Below are 27,866 nucleotides of genomic sequence, written 5' to 3' on the forward strand. Positions count from 1 at the left end.
GCAGGGGGCAAGGAGAAGGAACTTCCCTTTCCCACCCTAGATTTTTTTGAGGTCTCTATACAGTAAAGTCAACATCTCTAAACACTAACAGAGGCTAAGAGTAGCTGACTTTAGTTTATTTTGTTCCCTGCAAAAACATTACATTATCCTAGAATACATACTTCTTTGTGTTAGTTACTATAATAAAGCTTTCTAGGACACAGATCAGTAACTTGAGTCATTCTATGCTATGGAGCCTTCAGTGCTGCTCCCATACAGCAACGAGAAAGGTTCTAACATGGTGATTTTTCTCTCTTCGCAAAAGCCAGGAATTCTGTTTCTGCTCACCTCCCTTCTTACACCCTGCCATCAGTTTCTTGTCCCATGGGAACTGCCTATTACACATTCTGATCTTAGAAACTAGATCTTCATTAAAGAGACTATGAAATGATTCAGACAACACCAAGCTAAAGTATCAATCTTTATTTATAAAGTAAATTACAAAATAGATAAGGTAAACTTAGTTAATTTTAGCATCTGAAGGTGGCTTTCATTGAATACATAAACACACTGATAAACAAATTTTTTTTTTTACAATGTCAGTCTGAGCAACAGAGCAATTTTTACCTTGATTAGTTTAACCATTGATTGGAGTGTTTTAAAAGATTGAGATTTCCCAAACTTGCAATATAAACATTTATTAAATAATTACCTGTCCTGTTAATTAACTATTTAATAGCTTGTGAGTTAACTGCAAGCAGCTGCATTGCTTTTGGGCTTTATGAAGGCCAACAACAATTTAAATGGACACTTTGAATTATTTAATGACCAGAGACAGTTAATGGAGCAACTTTGATTAATGCCCACATTTTGCCCTGGTTCTGAACATTCATGACAGAAGTGGAGGCAACTATGTAGATGTAAACGTGATAGATTGTACAAAAAGAACAGATACTTCTTATTGCTGTTAAGAGAATAGCTACAAGAGGCCTGGAGAAGCAGCCAGCAATGCAGGACTTCATACAATTCTCTTTTTTGGCAAAAGGTGAGGGAGAGACATGTTCAGGACGTGACTGATTCCTGTCTGGGCTGGGTGTGTACATCACACAGAATATTTTCACATAGGGAAATTTACAATGTCTGGTTTGGGCTGAACTCTAAAGCAGCTCATCATAAATGCTCTTGCATAACCACTTAACCGGCTATCATCATCCTCCAGATTAAGTTTTCCATTCCTATCCTCATCTACCTAGGGCAGGATTGCACAAAAAAAAACCCAACCAAAACCAAAAAAACAACAGAAAAATAAATAAACCCAAAAAACAAAACCAAAACAAACATCCAACAAAACCCCCACAACATGCACACAATCATATCAGGTCAAACTGTTCATTATTTAAAACATTTAGTCTTAAAAAGCTGAACTTCTTTACTGGCTCAAGAAAGTGTAGAGGTATGTGCACTCTTGCTATGGCTGGCACAAGGGCAGGAATACTAAATTCCAACAACCCTCTAGCAGTAATTTTTAAATGCTACACTCCTTAAAACCAAACCAAAACAAAAATTCCAAAGTGAATTAGGTGTGTTGCAAATATTTGAGTTAATCTGAAAATACATTTAATTACAGTGTACAATGAGCTGCACACACAATAACCATATTTAAAAAACAATGACACTTGCCTGACACAAAGTAGAGAAGGCAAGAGGCAGGAAAAGAACATAAGAGCAAGCAGATTAGCTGAGGATCAAGAGCTATTGAATTGGACTGATGTAGTGTGTAAAATTAAATGAAAAAATAAGCTGAAGTGTAAAATTTCTGCTGCATATAAAAAAACCCACGGTAATACCAACTATTGCAACGTTTACATTATATAGTGCAATCTCAGATGTCAATAGTAAGCTAGTATAGCCAAACAAAATAATAGATAAAACAATTTTTTGTCAGGAACTACTACTTTCAAAACATTATTCCCTACAAATCTAGGTTAAAATCCATCTTCCACCAGGTAAACACGCATTCAGCTCTACAATGAGTGTATCCAGCAGCTACAATAATATCCAATGAACCAAAGCTGGCAATTCCCACGCAGCTTTAAACCAAAACCAACAAAACTCAAAAACCACAAAGGTCACATAAAAGACACTAAAAAGCAACTCCTCACTGGGAATATAATCTATTCACAAGTATTTGCTTCATCGCACACTTTTAAATATTTAAGGTCATCCAATACTTAATTTCCACATCTAATTTCCCCTTAATGCACTTATTAAAATAATCTACTTTTCCTCTTCCTGTTAAACACATTACTTACAGTTCAATCAAGTTTAGACCATTCTGGCTGATTTAAGTATTTTGAAGAAAGGAAGAAGGGATGAAAAAAATCATCAAAATCCTAACTAGGGGCTTGCTGCCAGCAGTTACTCAAGACCTAGTTGGACTTAAATTACAGATGTACGTTACAACTGAAGTTCAAACATTCAGAAAAAGTAATTTTTAGAATACCTTGAAAGTAAACGTTGCAGTTGATAGTGCAAACACAGTAGGACCTAAAGGATAACTCACTGTTATGAAGCAAGACTGCTTCAATTTTTACTGAACTTACACATTTTTAGATCAAACTGCACCAAGAATTAATTACTTATTAGATACTTTAGACATATTGCTCTGAAAGCAGCTCCATCATCTATTGAGTACACTAACTCATCGACTTTTAATCTCCTTTTACTTGGTTATTCAGTACCTAATGTGTAACACTTATGAGTGATAAAGAAGTCTGGAAAAGCTATGGTATTTTATGTCAGATTTCTTTAAAAGACAATTCATTAAATTAGTTACAAATTTGAGATTACCAAGTATTTGCCTTGGAAAATGTCCGCCTATTCCTGAATGCTTATATTAATTGGATAATTGATTTTAATTGTTTTTTTCCATTACAAGGAAAAAAAACCCAAACAAAACAACAAAATCCAGCAATGCATCCTGTCAAAATCCAAAGACAACCTTCTATTTTACTACTATCCATAAGTGCTACAAGAAAAAATAGTTTTAATTGGGACAATGCTATGTAGTCCTTCATCTCTTCTCACATGGAAAGTCTTAGAGGTTTAATAGGCTATGCATAAGAATACAGCTGTGACTTACAGATACATGGGCTTCATTGTCTTATGTCTACAAAGTTTATGATCACATGTACAGCTATTAAATAATGGATTCTAAATTAAAATAAAGGGGTACTAGCTTAGTTTTTCTCTTCTAGCTTCAAAATAATTATCTCTTCTATATGTCATAAAACATGGTCAACAAATATAATCATGTAACAATATAAAAAGTGTTGAGGTCAGAAAAGAGAAGAGTACAAAGATCTTTATTTTATCACTAGCATCTATGAATGGAATGATTTCAGTTCATTACCAAAAGCCAGAATTTCATTTTTTACTCTAATACTTTAACAAATACAAACACAGTTTTTAATCACTAGGTGTTTCAGTCTCTGCTGGACCTCTGATCAGTCTTCGTATTCCCCTCTTCCCTGCAGGACCTTTTGGTTTAGCAAAACTCTGTTTGTAAGCATGTTGTTTTGGATGTACTTCTTCATAAAGAAAGTCAGCAGTTAACTCATCACCATTATCTATTTCAATCTGGCAGAAAAACATCAAACTCAAAGTCAAAAACATTTAGAAACTTTGCTGAAACTCAATACTATATTAAAACCATATGCACAATAATGTTCAAAGTCAAGCATGACAAGTTCTCCAACTTGTGCCTAATGCCCTGAGAAATGTTGGAGAGTTTTTCTGAGACTCCCCTATACTCTTACCTCTATTAAGTGTGACTTAATTATTTCCCTGAAATGTAAGCACGACTAACCTGTACATATGCTAAGGACTTCCTTTTGTCCCAAGCTTTGGCACAGTGTACCTGTTAACACTAACTAGGAGAACACACTCCATGTGAAACTAGTGCTTATTTACTAATTTTAAGTATTTACACATTTTAAGAATCAAAATTGTTCAGTATAACAGGTTTTAAACACTAACTGTACAAGCAATGTGCATGCATACTGTTATCTCTTGACAATGAGGGGGAGGAGTATAAAGAAGGTTATATTATTAGCTGGCTACTGCCAGTCAGCAAGTTCTCATGTGTTCAGCAATCTAAAATAATGAACAAAATGGAAGGGAATGTTTTAGCTTTCAAAATCTAGATATATGAAACCAAACAGAAAGAAAATAGTGTTCTCAAGCCAAACTCCACTGATTTAAGTTGCAGGAATTCAGAGAAATGCTATGGCCTTGCTCTGCTGAGCATTCAGCACTTCATGCCCTGCCAACCATAACACTTGACAGACTTGCCAGCCCCAGTTTTGCTGTTACAAGTACATGCTTCAGAAATTTTGGTCTGCAGGAATTTTCAGGAGTCACATGGTGCTTTAGTTTTGTTACAGAAAGGCAATTTCAGAAAAATAATTACATACAAATTCACATAGCAAAAATCTAGTTAATTCATGTCATCTTACTAGAAATGGTTAGTATTAATTCTGCTATTTTTAAGGTAAACATAGTTTCCACAGAAACTAAGCTTCCACAAAAGTGTTAAAAACATATCCATAGGTAACAAGTGGACCATTTCTGTGGTCTCTGCTTGGGAGGTGAGAAGCAACTTTTTGCATTGCAGTAAATGAATGTGAAAAAATCAGCTTACTTGCAAATACTTGTTTGCCCCATCAAGATAGCAGTTTGCCTCCTAAGATAGCAGTTCTAATTTTCAGAACTGCAGCTTGAAATTATTTTGAAAATCCATACATAGCTTTAGCTTAAAGGAATTTAGTGTTTAACAACAGCAATATGTTGTGGTCCAAAATATGACACAACTTTGAGTAAGAAATCATATAATTTCTATAACGTCCTTCAAAGTACTCTAAAATACTTTCTAGATGCATAAGGATATATTTGTTCAAGATAAAAGTGTAGAAATTATGAAACAGAATAAAACTTCCATGACTTAACTTTGTATCTTTAGCTCCATCAACAATTATTTCCTGTTCAGGACAAACTAAGTTACACTTGTCATTGTTTAGACAAGGTGGCAACAGTTACAGTTTTCCATGAAGAAGGAAAGACAGGTATGGAGAACCCCCTGCACTTACCTTTCTAACTATCTGCATCCACAACTGTGTTTCTACAATTTCTAACAGTGGACTTTTGCAACTAGAGTAGAGCATTCGTTCTCGTATACTACAGGTATACCCTGGCATAGAGTAGATGAAAACTGCAAGAAAAGAAAACAACACAAATCAGACCATAAACACACTCTATCAAAAGCTGTATCATAAAACCATTTATAGCAAAGAGGCAATGAAAATCAGCTATGCAATCTGAAAGCAAAAAATATACTGCTGTTCTGGAGCTTTTTTGCTTCAGCAAGCGTTTCATTTCAAACAGGGGATAAGAGAATGGCCACTATCTGAATGCTTTCACATTTATGGGTGCTCATAAACAAAAGGGATAGCTCACTACTTTACAACCATAAGAGATCTCCTTCACAAGTTCACAGTTTCACAATCAAATGACTCTGAAATTTGTGATCATGCTGACACATCTTTCTCTCTGACTCAGAATTCCTAAGGAATTTGAAATAAGCCAGTGAAGTTTCATACTGAGAAATTTTCTCATACTTATGGATTCCAAATAGTCTCCTTCATGTGTGTGCTTATACAGGAAAAAGTGGTAACGTGCAGCATCCTTTGGAACTCTTTTTGGCAAGTCCTTAAGTTCAGTATCAAGTGTGTTGGCCAAAATAATAGTTTCATTCTTCATATCAATTTGCTGTAAACAAAGCAAACATTAATAGAGTTAATACACAAAAAACAAACCAGAGAACATGACAGGATGGAAAAAAGTTTGGATTAATCTAATTCAAAATAGTAATTTGTCAGCATACTACATGAACACACATTGTTTAGTATGTGGGTAATCTATATTATACTCATTATTAAAAAACAGTTAAAATATTTTATACTTGCCAGTTGCACATAATTGAGTTTCTTATTTTTCAGTTTCTCCAGAGCCTGAATAGCTTCTTTAGCAATGGGGAATGCTACTCCTTGCAGTGTTTGATGCTTGGTATCTACACCAACATCTGCCTGTACCTGGAACACAAGTCAGTTGAGATGTTAAAAGAAACCTCTGCAGGCATTTATTTGGTTTCGTACAATGACTGACAATGCATTTCATATGATTACACACAGAGATAGCAGTAGCTATTCCAAAAATAAACCACCCTAAGAAATCATCCCTGTATACAAAAGATTTTCATTTTTTTAATTTACAGGTGATGTTTGTTTGCTAGCCTGCAAAATTTCTTATCTCTGAAACATGCTCTGTTCTGCTTAGCAGAGCAACAAAATCATGAGAGGGAAAACTGGTTCAAGTGTCAGTGAAGAAGTCTAAGTCAAAATCTGGTATAGAGACACAATAATCCAGGAAAAAAATCTTGATTTTCATATGCTGTGCTATACTTTTGAACTGAAAATATTTCTTATAAACTTTGTTACAGCTTAAAAAAATTTAGATCAAAACAAAGACATGATTTCTAGGGAGTCAAAATTTTTCAAGGAAGAGAGCAATTATGAGACAAACTGATCTTCTAGCAGGAAAAGTAAAGCTTCTACTCTCCCTCCTGCTTCAACATACTCCCCCAAATAGCCTATACCAAAACCAAAGCAAACAAAACAAACAAAATCTTTTTTTTTTTTTATTTCTAGAAGGTCTACCACAAATTTAAAAAAAAACCAAAAAATCCAGGACAAGCTAGACAATTATTCATAATCCACTTATAGTAGTGTCAAATTATTGGAGAGAACAGTTATTTTAAAGCTGATGTTCAAGAATTTATGTTTATCTTAGTATTCATTCAGTTGCTCTTAAAATGAGCTCTGGCCTCCAGCCTTCTTCAGTCTTAGTTTATTGTCTAAGTACTGTTTTTCTAATATATTCACTTCCTTTTAAAGTTTCACAATTACCTTTAACATTACTTATGAAGCTGCAAAAGTTAAAAAAAAAGTGTACCAAATGGAAAGTGTGGACCTTTCCTCCCTAAATCAACTAGAAGTTGTGCAGCTTTATTAAAAAGAGATGCTAATAAAATATGAAACAAACTGATAAAAAATTTAAAAAATAACACTTGTGGCAACACTTACTTATACTTCACATTTTAAAGAACAGCTTGTCAGCAACAAGAAAGTACAAAAAGAAGAGGTGGAGAGCTTACTTTTCACGAGGATTGATAAATTTATGAACAAAGCTATAGAAAAAAATGTTTTGCAAAATATATATCTGCATAAAAGCCTGACTACCAAATGTAAAATAGGCATCATGAAAATAATAAACCATAAAATACCACACTCTATAATCCGTATTAAAGTAGAGGTAGAAAATAAGTACTCCAATCTTAAATACAAGCTGTGAATTGTGGAGATAGACAAGGGAAGAGAGTAACCCAGTGTAACTCCAGATAAAGGAAAATGAACAGAACCACCTAAGGCACTTAAGAATATTTAAATTCCCACTGCTAAGATTTAGTTAGTAATGGTTGCTGAGCGCTGGATAAAATGGCAGATGAAATTTCCTGTGAATAAATGTAAATGTATGCAGGAGGAAAAAAAGCCCCTTTTTCTACTTGTATGGTGACTGGGTTGAGCTGGCTACTACCATTCAGGAGCAAGACCTTGCATGTCATTCTGACTAAATCTGAAAATAACCCCAAGGCAAAAAATAAAAAACCCGAACACTCCCCATCCACACATGAAATGTTACAAATTGTTAGAAAAAAGTGTAGAGAACAGAACACATTGTTACGCACTGTAGATATCAGTAACATGCCTGCATCTTGAATACCACATGCAGATCTGGCTTCCCCATCCCTCCATCTCATAAATTATATAGCAGAACTGGAAAAACTGCAGAGAAAAGCAAAAGGATCAGAAGTATGGAGTGCTTTGTTTAGGAGGAAGAACTACCCAGATGAGGACTTGCCAGCCTGGAAGAGATAACTGATAAGGAATACAACAGAGGTCCATGGATAGAGAATCATGGCACAGTTGTGGCTGGAAGGGTTCTCTAAAGGTGATCTAGTCCAACCCCCCACCCAGAAAGCAGCAACATCTTCAAATAGCTCAGAACCCCATCCAACCTGACCTTGAATGTTTCTAGGGATGGGGCATCTACACCTCTCTCAGCAAACTCTTCCAGTACCTCATCACAGTCACCATAAAGCAAATTCTTGCTCACAGCTAATATAACATACCATGCTTTAGTTTAAAACCATTCTCCCTTGTTCTATTGCAGCAGGCCCTGCTAAAAAATCTATCCCCTTATTTTTTTACAAGCCCCCTTTAAGTACTGAAAGGACACTAAGATTTCCCTGGAGCCTTCTCTGCTCCAGTCTGAACAACCCCAACTCTCTCAGTCTTTTCTCACAGGGAATATGTTCATGCCCTATGATTATTTTTGTGGCCCCCTTCTGGACCCACTCTAACAGGTCCATGTCTTTCCTGTGCTGAGTACCCCAGAGCTGGATGCAGTGTTCCAGGTGGGATCTCACTAAAGCAGAGCACAGAAGAGGATCATCTCTCTTTACATGCTGGCCACACTGCTTTTGATGCAGCCCAGGATATGGCTGGCATTCTGGGATACTGAGGGCTTTATCTAAGGGGAGGGGGAAACTAAGGATTGACTGAATGCCTCCTGTTTGCCTTTGCCATGCTATCTGTAGGGGTATCAGGATAAACTAGAGATTCTAGAGAGCAGTCAGTGGCTCTTTTCATAGTATTTTGTTAAGCCATGGAATATGCTGCCATAGGACCTGTTGCCAACAAAACCTTTATGTGGATTTATAGAAATGACAAGACTAGATGACGGATGAAAATCCCATTAAGAAGAATTATGTAGTCAGATGTCATCTGCAGATGCTGAGGTAACAGAAGAGCATTTAAGGTAATTATGGCCTTCTTGCCCTCCTCCTACATCCTTCCTAGATTTCTGCTGATCTCTCAAAGACTTGACAACAGACTAGGTGATCCTTTGATCTGGGCCAGTAAAATATTTCTTAGGGTAATTATGAAAGAATATATATATGGAAAACTTTTTAAAATCAGAAAGCTTTTAGTTATCTAAGCCTAATTACAGGCTTTGTAGTGGTGGAAACAATGAAGAGAAAAATGACGTAAGTTAATGTATTGTGAGATGTTTCAAAGAAAGCCAAAATGGCAGCAATATATAATTTATGTGTCCCTGAAAAGCAAAGGTATTGCTGCTGAAATTTCAGAACACATAAAGACTTGATTTGCATGAATCATCTTCTAAACACACTGGATGGAGGACATACACTAATACCAGAAGTGATCATTGATCCCACAGAAGTTTTATGTTCATTACAGTTTTTTTTTTTTTTAAAAGCTGATGAAGTAAAATGCAGTATTTAATGATGGTGAATGTATCTCTGCATTGAATTGTTAAAATCAGACATGAAAACTAACAAAAGACACCACTGGGAAAAAAAAGTAAATAAACAACAAAGTTGCACCAAAAACACAGTAAAGTGAAAACAAAACATACACAGCATTATTGAACACAATGGCTGCCTGGTATCCAGCTGCAGAAATAAATCATACTTCAAACACATGTACTACACATGTAGTACACATGTACTACAGCTCTAACATACAAGTCTAAAGAACAAATAAGCACATGACCTATTTTAATATACATCTGATATAAACAGTGTTCAAATGAAGGAAAAATGTGATAAAAAGAATCCTCTGAAACTTTTAAGTCACTAGATAGCTGGCAATTATCAGTTTTTTTGGTTAAAGGCATTTGATAGAGATTTTTCTAAAAAGTGTTTGTAGCATATGCGAATCAGTCTTTTAAAGTGATCAGCTATTTGTTTTGGATTTCTCTTTTATTTTTATTGGAATCCTCTTCCCATCCTCTCTGTCTTAAAGAAAAGTGCACTGATATGGGAAACTATGCACCTTTCCTCTAGGAATAAGGCTGCTGAAATACTCCTGGCAATCACTCACTGGAATAGTTGCTATTCTGTGTTTTCTCTACAATTTCTGCCACCATGGGAAATGCATGGGGGCAATCACATGTGGACAATGACTGAAGTTGGAAGGCATCTCCACAGGTCAAGACACTGTTCAACCAGGGCCACCTAGAGCCAGCTGCTCAGTTGTCTGTCCAAACATCTTTTGAATATCTCCAGGATGGAGACCCCATAACCTCCCTGGGCAACCAGTGCCAGTGCCTGGTCACCCTTCACAAAGAAGGACATCCAATGATACTAAAAGCTGAGGTTGCAGCAACTAAGCTCTGCAGTTGCCAAGCCTCTGACTGGGACACCGGGCTTTCAAAAAGAGATCACTCATGCCACTTCAACTCCAGCCACCATCACCCTGCAGTTTCAACCCATTGAGAAGTACATTTATATGCTCATCCACTCACACTTTCTGAAACTTTCCATTTTCTCTTCTGCCTTTTTTTACCCTAGAAAGACGTTTCCCTACAATACATATGGAACTCTGCACCATTTCCCACACATGCTTGAAGACATTTAGGTACCTCATTAATCTTAATTTGTCGGAGTTCCTCTTCTGCTGCAGTCAAAGGTGCAGGGGAAGATTGTGATATCAAGTATTTTTTATATCCATTCAGTGAAACATCATCCTGAAAACACAATATCAATATTTATATGGGTTTTTTTAGAATTTTAGAAACTTTTCTTCAATGATTTTCTATGGAGCATTGCAAAAAGTAGTTGCCTTCCATACAGTTACGGTAATTTTATTTCAATATTCCAATATTCTATTATGTCTTGTTTCAGAAGCCCAGAGGTATCCAGGTTAATACATATGAATTAGCACATGGGACCATAATAGGGTTCCACCACAATAACAGTGCTTGTTGCAATCAAACCAAACAAAATAAAGATGAAGTAACCCACTGATGCTGATGATCAAGATCCCAAGTGAGATCATCAACTTGAACACCTTGAAGAAACTGTGATTTTCACACAGATGAGCAATAAAGATCAGCAACAATTAAGAAGTTTGTAAAGACACTGGAACCAGCAACTTAGATATATATAAACTGTAACATAATGAGCCTGGGAGAAGTGAGTTATATCAATGTCATCTTCCATGTGCCCCAGGCCCATTTTGAAATAACAGTAAGACAAATCTAATGCCCCTTCCCTAAAACTGAGATGAAAGCTCAGACATGTAAGGCTAGACACAAATTCCACATAATATATATATTAGACTGCTAATGGTTTGGTGCAAGTGGCAGTGAGAGACTGGTTGATTGAACAGACAAGAGAAAAATAAGAGGATCCCTACCTAAAACCTCTTAGCAAATCTGTTATCTACTCGCCTAGAATACAGCCTCTCCACATGTTTGTTAGAATAATGAAGCCTCCATGATAGGTTAATGATAAATATAACAGAATTATTAGTCTCATGTCCACCACAACAGCCCATTTCTCTTTCACAGCTTTTTTTCCCCACTACAATATCCTCTATTCTTCCCTAAACCTCCAAGTCCTTCCATTCTATTAGAGAACTCATGCTCATGCAATGAGATTAAGAGATATGCCTATTATTCTTAGGTTATTTAGTTTTCATAATCATAGGAGCAAGATTTCTAAGCCTGATGATGTTAACTATACCTATCAACTTGTTCAACTTTACCTATTACCAACTATGCCTATTAACTTGTTCACTTTTAACACTGGAATAATACATAGCTATTAACTCTTTTTTTCCTTAATCCAGAAAGACCACAAGTGACCCACATTCATACCAATAACATCAGCTACTATATTCAGCATTTAAAGTCAGTGTCCTGACTTTGAAAAGAAAAACATACCTGTACAGTTCCAAATACTTCATCCTTAATATGGCCACCTCCAAATTCTTTCTTAAGCGTTGCTCTGGTTGCTGCATACAACATTTTTTGACGAACCTACCATATAATAAAACAGTAGCTTTTTGGTTCTTTTTTAAAATTTTGCTGTACACAGAGAATCCAGCATGTTGGTGCACCAAGTCCATCAACAATCATCTTTCTTGAACAAGTATTTCAAGTGTTGAAACTGCACTGTAGAGCTCTGAATCATGATACTTACTCATACTATTAAACTCACAAGGTCATGATACTATGTATTATTATCAAAGTAACTTCAAAACTGAATTGCAGCCTTAGTTGGAGTATGAGCTTTTTTTTAAATGGGAAAAAAAAATCAACATAATCGTTACTAATTTTAAATGGGAAAACCCACAATTGTTTGAATCTTTTGTCACCTGGTCTGTGTACTAATGGACGCAACAGACAGCAAAAAAGCAGACTCATTATTACTTCTGATTTGATTGTGAATCCAGATAGTTATGGTTCAATTACAGAGTGGAAAAACGATGTTTGCTCCCTATTAACTTGTTGTCTAACATAGTCATTTACTCCTCTCTCAGCAGTCCCACCTTCCCACTTTATTTCACCATCACATTATCCTCTCCATAATACTTCACCTTTTCCACATAACTGTCTCTATGCACATCAACTTTTGGTGTCTTATTATTTCCTAACTGCTAGTGAAAGTAGTAGGAATACTGGAACAGCTTTGCTTTCTGCCTTCCCTTATCCCACATTCCCAGAACCAGTATCCTAGTTTCTCCTAGAAATCCTTAATTCTGACCTCAGTCCTGTCCCATGCTCTCACATCACTAAGAAGGAGTGTATCCTGTGGCACACCACATATCCACAAGTGCCATCTTGGCAGCCAGCAAGCCAAACAGAATAAACAGCTTGAGCTCACATTATAATTCTTCTCTATATGAGCACCCATTAAGATTTCTCTCCTCCATCTTTCAATTAATTTTCTGAAATCCTGACAGTAAGACAAACAGTGCAAAAAAACTGTATTGTGTCCACCAGCCAGGCTAAAAACACCTTGGATCAGCTGTACTCCATACAGACTTACAGATTTGCACTTTCATCATCTTAAAGAAACATTTTCCTAGTTTTCTTCTGGGAAAGTAGGAGGAGGTTGGGGAATGCTTCATTCCTCAAACCTTTTTCCTTCATATCTCAGATTCAGATCAAATAGTACTGTTGAAAACCATTAACATGAAACTCTGATGACTGTTACTTACAGGAGAGTGATCAGGTGACCATGCAATGAAGATCCATTCATATCCTTGAGCATTCTGTGAATCTAATCTGTATAATACATAACATGGTTGCTTGTCTTCAAGAAGGGGAAGGACAAAAGAATCATAATCCTTTTCCCATGATCCAACTGGCCGTCTAGAAGATCCCACAACAAGCTGCTCTAAAACCAATAACCAAAGCTACAGGTTAGCAACGATACAGTTAATAGTGTCTGTCAAAATTAATAATTACAGTAAGAACTTAATTGGACACTTAATTGTTCATAATTATGCCCAGAAGAATGGAAGACAAGAACGATCATTGTAAAAGTGGGTGAATTCCTACAAAAGCTGTGTATGTTCAAACATTAACTTACTTTAACCAAAATTCTGATAGTTGAGAAGTAATGTGCTGGTTGTCATCAAGTTCTCTGATCAGAAGTGATACTACTGATGTTAGTTTCTCTAGCATAACGTACACATAAGTGAAATAAGAACTGTGTTCTAAAAGTTAATTTATTTTTTAATTTGGAATACTTAGGTATAAATAAGAGTAAACTTTCAAATTTTAGAATGATAATTAGTTATGCTCTTGGTATAACATATTTGTGTTTGTACTCATTGTAAGGAGTCAATAACCCAGTTACACAGTGAAAAGAGTTTGGAATGAATATGCTTGCACTAATCACTAACTTGTCATGTAAGTAGATAAACCTCTTTCTAAAATAGCTTCACAGCTATGGTCTCTTTAAAATACTGAAGTTCTTTATTATGTATAATTGGTTTAAGTCTGTATAGAATACTTCAATGGTATTTAATTATGTGAACAGCTGTAGCAACAAGATTTTTCTCTTATTTATATATCACATCTCAGTTTCCAAAGGAAATATTAGCATACTGTCTTACAAAACATTTATCAGCTTCCCTAGAAATACTAGCCCCCACAAGTGGAATAGAAATACCTTGTTTAAATGGGGTCCTGCAAGTTTGAAGCCCATCATAGTAGCTAGTATGTAGTAGCTACTAGGTAGTACAGATCACCTTTTGAGAGTCTAGGGCTTAACTTATAAAACTTCATACAAAAGTACAGCAGCACACAAATGCCTCTACAGCAAAACTTCAAGCAAAACATTCCACCACAGTAGCTCACAGAACATGAACAGCTCAGGGCAAGGGTGTTTGGCCCTTCTTTGAATTAGACGCAAAGTACCTGAACTACCTGAAGCTGTACACCTAAACCAAGAGTATTCAGAATGTACTTGCCAAGTCTGAACTCTAAGTGGATTTATACCCACTTGGATTTAAGATACAGCCAGAGGAACTTCATGCCCAGCAGCAAATCTCTTCTCTTATTAACTCAGATTAGCAAAACACGATTTGAATTTTATCTGTTGGCTATTATCTGTTCCTTAAAGCTCCTGAAGACAGATAAGGCAACTGCCCTTCTTCCAGTATACTGGGAGTTTTACAGGTTTCTTTTTGAACTGCAGAAAATACTATCAAAAACTGGATTCTGCTCCTTATAGAGATGAAATGCATATACCTATACATTTATATCTATATATATATATGTGTATACACATGAATACATATACACAAAAATTAAAATATAGGAAATGAAAAAACGGGGAAAGTATTAAATTTGTATCTTATTTCTAGGCTTCACTTCATATTATAAAGTAGCATATACAAAAAAGCATATTGTTTTGCCTTGCTCAATGGGGAAAAAAAACCCCAAAACAGTGGTTTGTCAGCATTTACTTTGTGCTACTGAGACTATCACAAAGTCCTGCCTGCAATCTTACTACTCCCACTGCCTTAAAGAAACCGATCTTAAAATATCGGAAGACTTCCTAAGAAAAGCAAACACAAGGAAGGTAACAGTAGATTATTTACCTACCAATGAAAGTGTGTCTGTGTATGTATGTACATGGAACTTTCTCCAGCTGACAGATTTTTAGTGTTTTGTAAATGAATGAAGTCTAAAACAAACGCCTTCAAAGTGGACAACTGACATGCATGAAAAGATGGACTAAACCAGGAAATATCTTACACAATGAACCAACATTTCTATTAAAGAAAATAAAACCAATTATATAGTCTGTCTTTCAATGTTTGCAGCCTATATTCCTTGCCAAGAAGGTCAAAAATCAGACTCAAGTTCTGATCAAAACTATGTAATTTTCTATTTATACATACATGTTGAGATTTAAGAAACAGTTTTAACTTTGAAAATTTAAATAAAATCACAGATTTATAAAGGTATTTTCTATGTAGCCAGATTACTACTTAAATATCTGCTTTAGCAGGACTTTCTATATGTAGCACTTTTATCTACCTTTTTAACCAGGATATATCAGTATAAAATTTACAGTTCTACATCTAAGGTGACTGGTTGTGTAAGACTAGCTCTCTGTCTAGTGAAAGTAACCAGTGTCCAAATGCTACACAGGCATGGAAATTTTCATTTCCTCTATTCTTTCTTTAGTAAGAGATAAGAATAAGCTTATTTATACTTTCCATAGAAAATACACAGCAGCTCTTTGTAAAATATGAAATTACATTTGGGAGAAAAATTCAAATGCAAAAATACCATAGTATTGTAGTAAAAAAAGCTTAGGATCACCAAAATTTAAATTTTACTTTTTGTATATGAAAAGCCATAGTAACATTAAGTTTGGCAGAGTTCTGTTTTTTAACAATTGTACAAGTCATTAAAAAAAATAGGGAAATATCTAAAAGAACCAGAAAAAAAAAGAATAAAATTTGACTAACCATTGTCAATGACTATTTTTAAAAGCCTGTATTGTCCATTTCTGGCTCCAACAAAGATGTCTTTAACACTTCCACTAGCTGGAAAAGAGAGAAAATAAAAGTAATCAAATTAACACATTTCACTTCCCTAGGACAAAGAATATTCATGAGGGTAAGAACAACACTGGAAAAAATGTACAACTGGCCCTTTACTACAAAATTGGACAGCAAAACAAACCCAGGAGCGATGCTGCTGCTGTGCTGCACACTGTTCCAACCACCAGCATGCCACACAAAGATGAAAGGCAACATTACAAAAGAGCCCTGCTTTCTAGCATACCAAATGATCTTCAACATTGTGAAAATTACAGGTGACATCATATCATCAATCTCATGTTTCAGAGTTAACACAATAAAAATATGACGCATCTCAAATTACAACAACTTCACAAAGTCTGCAGGCTTAGCACAAACTTTCAGACAGAAACTACGCCTGCCAGGAAAATGTTAGAGCTTGTCTGGCTGAAGTGATGGTCTTTCCTGAGAGCACCTCTCTGCAGAGTACCAGTGAAAGCTGCCACTCATTGCTCATCTTTCATACTGCCTTATCTCCTTCTATGGTTGACAATGGTTGTCTTGTCTCCTTCTATGGTTGATTGTTCAAGCCCCAACCTACTGTAGCAGGATAGCTTTGCAGTGAATTTACAAAGTAACTAAAATACTTTTACATGTTTGTAAATCACATTGACACTATACCACCATCATGACAAACTCACTTCGGTAAACACACTGAAGAACTGCTCTTGACTCGCATGAAGACCATTCTTATCTCAACTGGTCTGCTAAATAATCTGAGTGCAAATCAGTTTAATTATACCAGAGACAGAGGGTTGTAAGGATTTACTGAAAAACATTTATTGCAAGCTGGTCCTTTAAGTAATCCCACAGGACAGAGCATAGCACCAGGAAAACAAACATCAAACCAGGAAACAAATAAAATGGATTATTTATAGTCAGGTTGAGGCCAAGTGAACAGATGGGATCCAGCAACATTATTGCCCATATTCAAAACATTTTACATTTATGTTCATCCAAGTGGTGCCAGCCCCATCCTGAGAGTCCAAGATGGCATGTTAAAAGAACATGTTATACAAACAACTGCAGTGGGTTACCAGTTCAACCCCAGTTTCATCCCAGTCATCTTCCCATTAACCAGTGCAGACGCTCGTAGTAATTTCCTGCCAGCTTTTCTAATCACTCTGCTGGTCTTCACCATTCCATTGAGCAACCAAACATTGTGCCATTTATTAGACTTTTTGTTCCCCCAGAACATTCTTCATCCTCTTCTTGTCAATTATCCTTTTGTTCCTTATTCTCTCATTTCAGCAACACTACACACGAAAACAAGAACAGAATACAGCAGTCTCTACACCAATTCCAGAACTGTGACAGTTTCCTGAAAAAATATTTTGAGGCACCTGTGAAACCAGCTCCATATCAAGTGATCTATGGGTTTTGCTCATCGTGAAGATTTTTAAATTCACAACAGTGATATTATTTTCTTCTTAAACGTCCTGCATAGCAGAGGGACACAATCAACATCTCGGCTTATTTCACAACTATATTGAAGGGAATATTATTTCAAAATTATTTAGAAGACTGTAAACCCATTAAATTCTATTTCCCTCCAGTTACTGCATTCTGTAACTTCCTACAGTATTTATCTGCACTGGTCTGTTTAAAAAGACCCGTCCTTTTAGCAACTGCCTGGTACATATCACTGTGCCCATGACTTCATTTCTGTTTCCAGAAAAAAGCAACCCATGCTGCCAAATCTTGTAATTGTTTATGAGTGACAGTAGCCCGTTTGTAGCTGAAGCCAGCAATGGCACAAGTAGAGCTATTCCCCTTCCAAATGGCAGAGGCTGATGCTTTGCTGCAAAGAGGACTCCTGATTAGTGCCTGCTGAGGCAGGTTCCCGAAGGAAAGCTGCCGAGCTCTCTACAGCTCTCCTCAGAGGACAAATGATTCTCAGACACGAAGCAGAGCCGCAGAAGAGGATTAGCCGCTCTTTTGCTTACAATAAGCAACAGAGTATCCTCTTCTGCTCTTCCCTGCCAGCATTGCCAGGAGAACAGGATTTACTAACTAACAGGTTTCCCCAGACTGGAAAAAAACCCACAACATTCCAGGTGCACCTCTAGCCTGAGAACGGTTGAAGAACTTAAAACAAGAAGCTGCAAAAAAGACCAAAGACTGGCATGCAAAGGAAGGAAAACAAGAGAGGGAAAAGGGTGCAAACCACACACAGCTAATGAACAAAAAAGGGCATAGAAGAGCAGCTAAGGGCTGCCGCGGCTGGGACAAAAGTCACCTTCAACAATAAATACCGGAGAGCAGGCAAAGTACATGGTACTAGTCACCAAACACGCAGATTGCACAAATCCAGACAGTAAAACCCGACCCCTCTGTAATCCTGCTATATAATCCCTGCTTAGCAACTCTGTGATTCAGGGGAGCCCGCTAATACTGCGAAACAATACGCTGTCTCCTAATTGCTCCTCGCACCGTCCGAGGCCTGGAAACGCGGGGAAAAAAGGTTCTCACATACTTTCCCCCTTTGTGGCCTCCAGTGATGGGCTTTATAGTGGATTCTCCTACGCCAGGGCTCCTGCTCCTCCCCAGGCTCTCGCTCCAAGGGACCCAGCAGCGACCCCCGGCACTTCCCGCGCTGTCCAACCCATCCCAAACTCGGTACAGCGACCCCGAGCAGGCGACAGCCCCCGCAGGAAAACCTGCGCTGGGGAGCTACCTGAGCCCAGGCGGGCCGTGCCTGCCATTCACGGGGCTCTGCAGCGAACACTTTCCCCGGGCGGCTCCCTGCCTCTCCGGGGCGGACAGGCGCGCTCCGCTGGGCCGATAAACCCCGCACGCTTCGCCTGTCTGGCAGCGGAGCTGTGGGCTCGACCCCGAGGAGCCGTGGCCGCCGGGGACGAAACCAGCAGCAGCTCCCCCGCTCGCTCGCCCCTGGCCAGCCCGCGGCGCGAAGGACGGGCTCCTCCGGCAGCAAACAAAGAGCGCACTAGTGGGAAAAATCCCGCCGGGAACGGCCCGCTAAGCGCCCGCCGCGGCCGCCAGCCCCGCGCCGCGCCCCGACCCGCGGAGAAAGGCGCTCCGCCCGCCTCCCGCCCGGCTAGCAGGGCCACGGCGGACACGGGGCCGGTGTCATGAGGAACAGCGGGCACCGCGGAACGGAGGCGCGGGGAGCCCACCGGGTACCTTGGATGCCGGTCTGGTGGGACATGTCGCACCGCGCCCGGGCACCGCCGGCACCGCCACCGCCTCCCGCCCGCCCGGCACGGCCCGGCCCGGCCGCGCGCACGTGACGCGCCGCCGCCACTCAGCGGCCGGGAGGGAGCGCGGCGCCTTCCGGGCCCGCCGGCCGGGCCGGGCCGGGCGTGAGGGCAGCGGCCGCCCCTGCCCGGGCACCGCCCTGGCCTCCGCTCCCCCTGCGCCTCCGCTCGGTGCTTCAGAACGGGCACGGGGCGCAGCCTTCGCCTCCTCCGTGCCCTTCGCTCTCCCTCTCCTCTCCCTTCTGCCGCCCGCTTCACCTGCTGTCCCGGAGCCTGCAGCGCGACCCGCCGCGGGCGTCGCGGGCGCAAAGCCTGCGGTCAGTGCTGCCGGGCAGGAAGGGACATGTGCCCCGCAGCCCCGATTGCTCGTTAACCGAAGTACTGAAAAATAACTCAGGTGAATTTAGTTGATCAGCAGAAGCCCGTGGTGGAGACCTGTGGCTCTAGCTTGGGGCAGCACAGAAGGAGCCATCAGGTGTCACAGCAGGCTGCATGCATATACTGTAAAGTTTGGATTAAACAGTCCCTGACAAAGAGCCCACCAGTCAGGGAACAGAGCCCAGACGCAGATCTCACTCCTTTCAAGCCCTTGCTCCTGACAAGGGAGTCTTTCTCTGTTAATTTTGCAGTATTTGGTACGTGGTGGCACTGTATCGACAGAAACAATGAAGATTTCTTTTTCAGTGCGGTTCTGGTGGCTGAGCCTCGTCTGCCTCGGCAGGACATGGATCCATGCTTAGGAAGGGTGCATCTGCTTCTCACGGCCCTATCTGCATGGCCAAAGGCTCCTTTATGCTTTTTCAAACTGTGTTGATACAGTTTCCCTCAGCTTTTTGTTTCAAAGTTTACAGTGAGGAAGAGTCCTGCATCATTAATTTAAGCATGTTCTGAAGGTTGATTTGCTTTTGCTAGCTCATTTTCAGGCTCATCTGTCTATGGGTTGAGAAGCACCATCCTCTTAAAAACAAAAATATGGGTACTATAGCTTCTTTAAAAAACGCTTCATTGTCATGTAGTTATCATTTTTCATTTGTGCTGTGGTGTAGATTAAGACTTCAGACAAAATGCATGCTGTAGGCATTGATGCTGATGATTCCTTCAGGTTCCTGGGAGTTAGCAGATTTTATGTGGTGCTATTCAGCTAGAGAACACAGGAAGTGTTGTAGGAGGGCATATCAAATATCCAACCCAATGGACCAGACCAGAATTGAAGAGTAAGGCAGGCACATGGTAATCCTTCCCTGATTCACCTTCCAGCCTCCAGGATGCTGCAGCTCAGGAATTTCTGAAGTCAGCTGTGTTGATAAATGTGGGTGCCTGTGCTTTGTCAGATCCCAAGTTTAAAGAACATATGGGATTTAATGTCCTATTTGGGAAATGTGAAACAGCCCTGTAACTGTTATGTGAACTGTGCTGGGTAATGCTAGTCCAGCAAATACAAAGTCACTGTGGAGACACTTCGTCAGCTAATGACCTGGGACTGACAGCAGCTGGGCAAACAGAGAGGCTGCAGTTTTTCTTTCTTCTAGCAAGGAGGCTGAAAGAAACAGAGAAAAGGCTTCATGTCAAACCAGGAAATAAGAGACAGGTAGCACCTTCCACATACTTGCGGTTCTCCTGCGGTCACGGAGCGTTTGTAAAGCCGGCCAGCAAGCTCCCTGTATGACCAAAGGGACACACGAGAGGGGCTGCCCCTGAACCTCAGCCGAGGCCTCTCAGGTGGCAGTTGGAGCAGCGGCGTGGGTGACGCTGCGGCAGGATACCACGAGGATCCCGAGGCAAAGAGACGAGGGAGGCGACACTCGTCTGCTATCCAAAGAAGTTTTATTCAGTGGATGGGTCAGGCACGAGCGACAAGTCGGCAGTAGTGTGTCAGAGGTTTTTAAAGGGGGCTTGCCCAGAGGGTGGGGAGCATAAGATAACCAATAGGATCACACACGGGGAGGAGCAAGGAGCTTAGCAGGACCAATCACAGGGGAGGGAGGAAGCTTCCGGGACCAACCAACTGTCGTACTTAGGGTAAGTGACATCGAACTTTCGAGGATAAAAAGGGTGGGCTTGAGTTGACAGGCAGGGAAAGAGGACAGCACAACTGGGATTGACAACTCCTTATTAGGGAAGAAAGGGTGGAGCAGTGGGACAGGCCTCCTGAGTGGCAGCCCGGTGGCGGGAAACTTAGGAGTAAACAACTTGGGAGAAACCATTGTGAGGGGATAAAACGGGGGTATGTGGATCAAACCATTAACATTGAAATAACTCAGAAAAACACACTGCCACACATACTCAGTAGTCAGCTCTTGTTCCTCTATTGTATGGCTCCAGGAGCACCAGGATTATATAAAAAAAAAAAGGAAAGAAACTCTTGGAGAAGAGCTTTTTCAAGAGGAAAGGAGTACTAGAGGTCCAATCAAAATGGCAGCCAAAGATGTGGTTCTATCACAATTACATTGAATTATTTGATCCCAAGCTTGCCACAGGTTCTAAATTATTGGGTTTTCCCTGTTTTTCCATTGGTGCTTGTTGTTAGATGGAGTTGCCTGAAAATGTATGAGGGAAAAAGAATTTTTCATTGGTACACAGATGTCCTGAAAACACCAATCAGTTTCTTGCTCCAGTTAGTCATGTGTCCCCAGAACCACTACTTATGTCCCAATGTGGTAACAAGGATGCATGGCTAAGACTGTGGAACTGGTTTTTTTCAGTGAAAAATTATACCTAGACTGGAAATATCAAAATGGTATAACATTTGTCACTATATTAAGATTGTCTTATTTGTCTGTCTGAGGTCATCCCACTACAGCTTCCACCAGTCTGAGGGCTCTGAAGTGCAGGAATGCGATCTTAACATCAGTTTTATATGAAACAAGAGTGGTACACATTGACATTTTGTAGCACCTTTTTGGCAAAAAGACAAGCTGAAAGTCAAACCTATTTTCTTTAAAATCTCAGTATTGCATATATTTTCCTATATTACAGTGATTGATGTGTGACCAAGAAGAACTGTTCCATAGAAACTAACACAAGCAAGTAGGGATTTTATATCTAAAGAAGATTCCTAAACCACTGAATTTTAGTGTCCTTCAGGTTCTCACGAAACTCCTTTAAATCATTAAACTCCTACCCAAATCATAAAGATCAAAGATGATATAACAAAGCAGTAACTGAAGCCATATTTTCATTCAACTGGGGTGAAGACAGTCTTCCTGCCACCAAATAGAAACTTCACTTAAATAACAGTTATATTAAAAATTGAGATCTTGCATTGGAAAAAAAACTCCAAGGCAAACATGCGGTGCTATTTGCATTCATGTAAAACTTTTATCTGTAACTCAAGATAGAAAAACATTTTCAAGTATCCATTTACTTTTTAGGAGACTGGGTATGTCTTACAGCAGCCTCTCCTTGTATGTTTTCATGTCAGTGAGGACTGCTCTACCTTCCACTCCATTTGATTTGCTAGCTTTTTCTCTGAGACAAAGAAAATATGTTTAGGACTGTTTCAGTTCCATTTGGATGATCATACTGACAGCCCAGCACATGGTGGCTGGAGAAAGACCCCTTTTAGAAAGCTAGTGAGTCCTGGCAGGGAGCCACCAAACACAATACAGTCTAGATTTAGAGTAGATCTTATCTGCCAAGATTGTTAATTACCTCCTGCAGGGGTGGCTTGTCTGGCCAGTAGTCATGTCTAAACATAGAGCAGTATTTGAAGTTTTCATGATCTAATGAGCTGGTAGGTAGCTGTGAGTACTCTGGAAAGCAGTAATTTTCTCAAAGATTTCCTCACTCAAGTGTTCCTGTTATTACAAATATATAAAAAATAATACCAAGGCATATACAATGATTAGGTGAAAATGCATATTACAAAAATTAGAGATTATGCTTCTGTTTTTCCTAACATTATGTGGAGGATATAATAACCCTACTGAAATAATTAAGAATTCTCTCACTGACTTTGGTACAAACAGGATCTACAAGTAGGAAGTATGCGAAATGCTTTTAGTGGCAGATGATCTAGGATGATGAAATGGTGCAGCACTAGCATGGATCCAGTAATTTTCCTAGTGAACTCAAAAGAGACATGCTGGGCAACATTCCTTTCATGCCCGTTTCCACTTTCTTTTATTATTTACTTTAGATGAGTGCATTAATCATTGTAAAATAGTATCAGCTCAAACATCAGCACTGTGCTGATTTGTGCAATTGTTTATCTTGTTTTCCATTACTTTAGGGATGGCAGCTCCTCTCTTGACAAGGTACAGTTAGTACAAACTAATTCCAGAGGAAGCAAACGCAGCTCTGGCCAAGGCATTGTTTGCACTTGATGCTGAATACAAAGTCCCAAGTCACTTCCTTTCTTAAGCAGCGTTGCAGATTCTCTGGGCCTTGCTGAGATTTTTTTACTTTGTAGCCTAGGAGTATCAATATTTCAAAGTTTTGGTCATTTATCTTATATTTTCTTTGACATTCTGAGCTCCCAGATTCCTGTCTATTTCTCCATGGTATGTCAGATGGTATGGCTATGATGTAACAGATCATAGAATCATAGAATATTTTGGGTTGGCAGGGATCCCTAAGGTCATCTAGTCCAACCTCCTGCACTGAGCAGAGACATCGTCAACTATATCAGGTTGCTCAGAGCACCATCCAGCCTGACCTTGAGTGTTTCCAGGAGTGGGGCATCTACTGCCTCTCTGGATAACCTTTTCCAGTGTTTTACCACCCACACTGTAGAAAATATCTTCCTTATATCTAGTCTGAATCAACTCTCTTTTAGTTTAAAACCATTTTCCTTTTTCCTTTCACTACAGGCTGAAAAGACTGTTCTCATCTTTCTTATAAATACCCTTTCAGTATTGAAAAACTGCCAGGAGAAGTCTTCTCCACAATCCAAACACTCTCAGCCTTTTCTCATAAGAAAGGTATTCTATCACTCTGATTATTTTTATGGCCCTTCTCTGGACTGTCTTCAATAGCTCCATATCTTTTCTGTGCTAAGGACTCCAGAGGCGGATGCAGTACTTCAGGTGGAATCTCATCAGAGCTGAGTAGGGCTAAAAATCAACCTGCTGGCCACACTTCTTTTTGTGTAGCCCAGAGTACAATTTGTTTTCTGGCTGCAAGCAGACATTGCTGGCTCATTACCATTTTATTTTCATCCACCAGTACTCCCAAGTCCTTCTCAGTAGGACTCAATCCAGTAATCCCCCAGCATTTATTGATTCCAGAGATTACCCCAACTCAGGTGCAGGACTTTTCACTTGACCTTCCTGGACCTCATGAGTTTCACATGGACTCACTTCTTGAGCTTGTCCAGGTCCTTTGGATGGCAGCTCATCCCTCAGGCAAGTCAACTGCACCACTCAGCGTGGTGTCTGCAATCTTGCTGAGGGTGCACTCCATCCCATTGTCTAGGTCACTGACTCAGGAGTATGGGCCTCCTAATACAAATCCTTGAGGGACACCACTCATCACTGGCATTGAGACATTGACCACTAATGCCTAGATGCAGCTATACAACCAATTCCTTATTCACCAAGTATCAGGTTCCTTCCAACAGCTCCTTGTATGCTTCTTATTGCTGCTTTATGGTCGTATCCAAATTTCCAAAGAAAATAAAGAAAAGGTTAAAACTGTTGTTAGATAATTACACATTTTTATATAGGCATCATGAGCATAGCTAAGACCCGAGGGAAGTCTAAGCTGAGGTGAAAGAATGGGAAGACCTGGGCCAAAGGATTCCTCCTACTCATGGGGTCCTACTTGCAGGAGAATTCAATCGGACAGGCTTTTCAGCTGAGTCATGTAGAAGTGACACCCAATTTCTACCCATGAATTACTATATAAAAATAGTAGCAAGAAAACATGGGAAGTTTTATCCCAAAAGAGTTCCACAAGGCCAGTTAGTTTGTTGTGGAAAGCATTTCTGAGATGTGGCAGATAATTTCTGAGATGTTAGAGAATAAAAATCTAACACAGATCCTCACTATGCAGCGCTTACTGTTTAAAGAGTCAGAAATGTGGAAGAAGGGTAGGAGAAAGAATTGCAGTGAAACCCAAAGTAGTTGCATTGTTCCTTTCTAGCACTGTGACTGCTTTGTCTAGTTCAGCCTGCTTTGTTAGTGCTCAGCTCCTTGCACGGAATTCCCAGCAGAATAAGAGTTTCACAGGCACACACAAACTCAGATGTATGCTATGTCTCAGCATAAGCTGAAGGACTCCAGTACTTCACATTGGTTCCAAAAGATTCTACATGCACTCAGTGCTCTTAGAGATGGAAGGAAATTGAGAATGAAAAAACAAAGGATATGTTGACTGCACTGTGCATTCTTGTTCTATCAGGCAATTATACCAAGTGTGTGTCCATTTTCAATAGATTTCCAGCTGCTAAATAAATTATTACATTTATCATTGAATTTTTTTTTGCATAACTATGCTTTTTCAGAATGCATTAGTGTGAGATAAAAATAACAGGCATTTACCACAGGCTGTTCTTTGGACATTGAAAAAAGTCTATTTGCATAATAGATACTGCATATCCCTATAAAGGACAAGAAAAAGCTTAAAAGAAAGGTCACAAAACCTGGTCTTCTCATCACTTCAAAACTAAAAATCAAACAGCAAAACCTCGACTCTCTAGACACAGCAGTGTATATATGATTCCCTTATTAATTTTCTTCAGACTATGATTAGCTTTCTCGTATTTAGTATTTATACACAATTATTTTCATTGAGAGTATAATATAGTTCTGATTCACCAAATGCTACCATATGGACAGTCATATTGAAGTTGTTAGCAAGCATAGGTCACTTCTATTCCTGTATTCAATCCAGTGCTTGGACCAGCCGTGCTTTGAGCAGGACAGCTGAAGGAGTCTGCTTTGGCAGCATCAGATTTGACCTTCATTTATATTAGTGCAGTGTCTGGTTTGCCACAGCCTCTATTGAGACAACCAAGGAAGCAGCCCTGCCCTGGCTGCATTTCTGTTCCCCCATTTTGGTCAGTTGTACATGGCAATGAACAGAGTCCTTTTATTATAATAGGTAGCATACACCAATTTCAGGCATGCAGAGATTTGAAAAAAAAAAGTAATTTAATTGTTTGAGTTATCATACTATGCTTGAGCTTAAAACAGTATTTCTGCCAAGATGCAAAAAAGTACTTCTCTCAAGATGCAAAGTTTTTATGTCATACTACACCTACTTTTGTTTTAACAGAAACAGGATCAAGATGCAGTGAATTAATATGACAACACAGTAAAGGCTTCAGATTTTTTATTTTACAGAGGCAATGCATTGTTGTACTATAGTTGTACACATTAGAGTTGTTCATTGCATTTTAGAGGAGCATCATGAGGCACAGTATGTTGGAAACAGGAGTTTTTTGTCTTGTGGTTTTTTGTGAGGTTAAGAAATTTCCCCTCATTATTTTTAATCAAATGTTTCTTTAGTATTGAAAAAACCTCCAAACTGAACAGCCCCAACTCTCTCAACCTGTCTTCACAGTAGAGGTGTTCCAGCCCTCTGATCCTCTTCCTTGCCTTTCTCTGGACTCTGCAGCAGGTCCATGTCCATCTCACTTTGGGGACCCCAGAGTAAGACACAGCAGTCCAGGTGATGTCTCATGATAGTGGAGCAAAGGAGGGGAATCCCCTCCCTTGCCCTGCTGCCCGTGCTACTTTCTGTGTAGCCTAGGATGCGTTTGGCCTGCATGTAGCCAGGGCATGTTGAGCTTCTTTCCCACCAACAACCAACACCTGTGTTTCTTTCCAGGGCACCTCTCAATGCATTCTCTGCTCAGCCTGTACCTTTGTTTGGGATTGCCCTGATACAGGTGGAGGATCTTGCACTTGGCCTTGTTGAACTTCATGAGGTTTGAACAGATCCCCCTCTTCAGCCTGATAAAGTCCCTCTGGATGTCACCCCTTTCCTCCAGTGTATCAACCACAGCACACAGATTGGTATCCTTGGCAAACTTGCTGAGATGAATTCAATCCCATGCCACCAACAAAGATGTTAAATGTCACCTGTCCCATTACCGACCCCTGAGGGGTGCCTCATCAGGGTCTCTGGTTGGACATGGAGCCATTGACCACAGCCCTTCGAGTGCTACCATCCAGCAAAGATGGTCCACACATCAAGGGTTCAGCAACATTAGAGCATATTTTTCTCTGAAAGAACTTATGTTGCCACTTGATATTTTTCTGACCTTGTGTCTTCCAGCACCATTGTAACCAACTTGCACAGCGTAGTTAAATAGAATCTGTAAAGTCTGAACTCAGATCCCACTTTTTCTTAATTTGTGTTTTCTCTAAGTCTGTACATGCAACTATCAGAGTAGCTGCAAGCTGATTATTCCTTTCTTTTTCTAGTGCAGAAGTCACATGTAGTTGTTATATTTGCTGAAAGCATCCATATGGCCCACAGATGTACTTAAAAGGTGTTTAATGAGTGGTGTAAATTCACTTCATTCAGTTCTCCTTTAGTGATTTCATCTAGGCTAGGTGTATATTTCCTCTCTGTTTGAAACTGGTATGGATTATCTGAAGTACAATCATGCATACTTGGAGTAAAC

At 39.5% G+C, this 27,866-nt stretch overlaps 2 protein-coding genes across 3 annotated transcripts in view; one reads left to right on the top strand and one right to left on the bottom strand.

Moving 5' to 3' along the window:
- Positions 1-447: 447 nt before the first annotated feature.
- On the bottom strand, positions 448-19,341 carry TWF1 (twinfilin actin binding protein 1). Its single transcript, XM_064422489.1, has 9 exons — positions 19,218-19,341; positions 15,960-16,037; positions 13,188-13,366; positions 11,908-12,003; positions 10,599-10,707; positions 6,003-6,124; positions 5,655-5,805; positions 5,127-5,248; positions 448-3,618 (listed from the first exon to the last, which is right to left on the bottom strand). Exons 1-9 carry the CDS (start codon positions 19,240-19,242, stop codon positions 3,448-3,450), a joined length of 1,053 nt encoding a protein of 350 aa, XP_064278559.1. The 5' UTR covers positions 19,243-19,341; the 3' UTR covers positions 448-3,447.
- Positions 19,342-21,187: 1,846 nt separating this feature from the next.
- TMEM117 (transmembrane protein 117) overlaps positions 21,188-27,866 on the top strand; it is a 189,799-nt gene continuing 183,120 nt past the window's right edge. Inside the window, exon 1 of one of the 2 annotated variants that reach the window (XM_064422481.1) lies at positions 21,188-21,310. The gene's annotated coding sequence lies outside the window, so the exon portion shown is untranslated. The remainder of the gene's footprint in view (positions 21,311-27,866) is intronic. The other variant, XM_064422485.1, reaches the window with a different exon arrangement.

The sequence above is a fragment of the Passer domesticus genome, chromosome 5 (genome assembly GCF_036417665.1).
Source record: "Passer domesticus isolate bPasDom1 chromosome 5, bPasDom1.hap1, whole genome shotgun sequence".
Taxonomy (NCBI): domain Eukaryota; kingdom Metazoa; phylum Chordata; class Aves; order Passeriformes; family Passeridae; genus Passer; species Passer domesticus.

What these genes read in the sequence shown, in the direction of transcription:
- TWF1 (XM_064422489.1), bottom strand. Translation starts at nt 19,242, where the DNA reads ATGTCCCACCAGACCGGCATCCAAG. An exon ending in AAGTATTTGGAACTGTACAG is followed by an intron (nt 10,708 to 11,907) that starts GTATGTTTTTCT and finishes TTGTGTTTTCAG; the next exon opens with GATGATGTTTCACTGAATGG. An exon ending in GGATGCAGATAGTTAGAAAG is followed by an intron (nt 3,619 to 5,126) that starts GTAAGTGCAGGG and finishes TTTTTCTGCCAG; the next exon opens with ATTGAAATAGATAATGGTGA.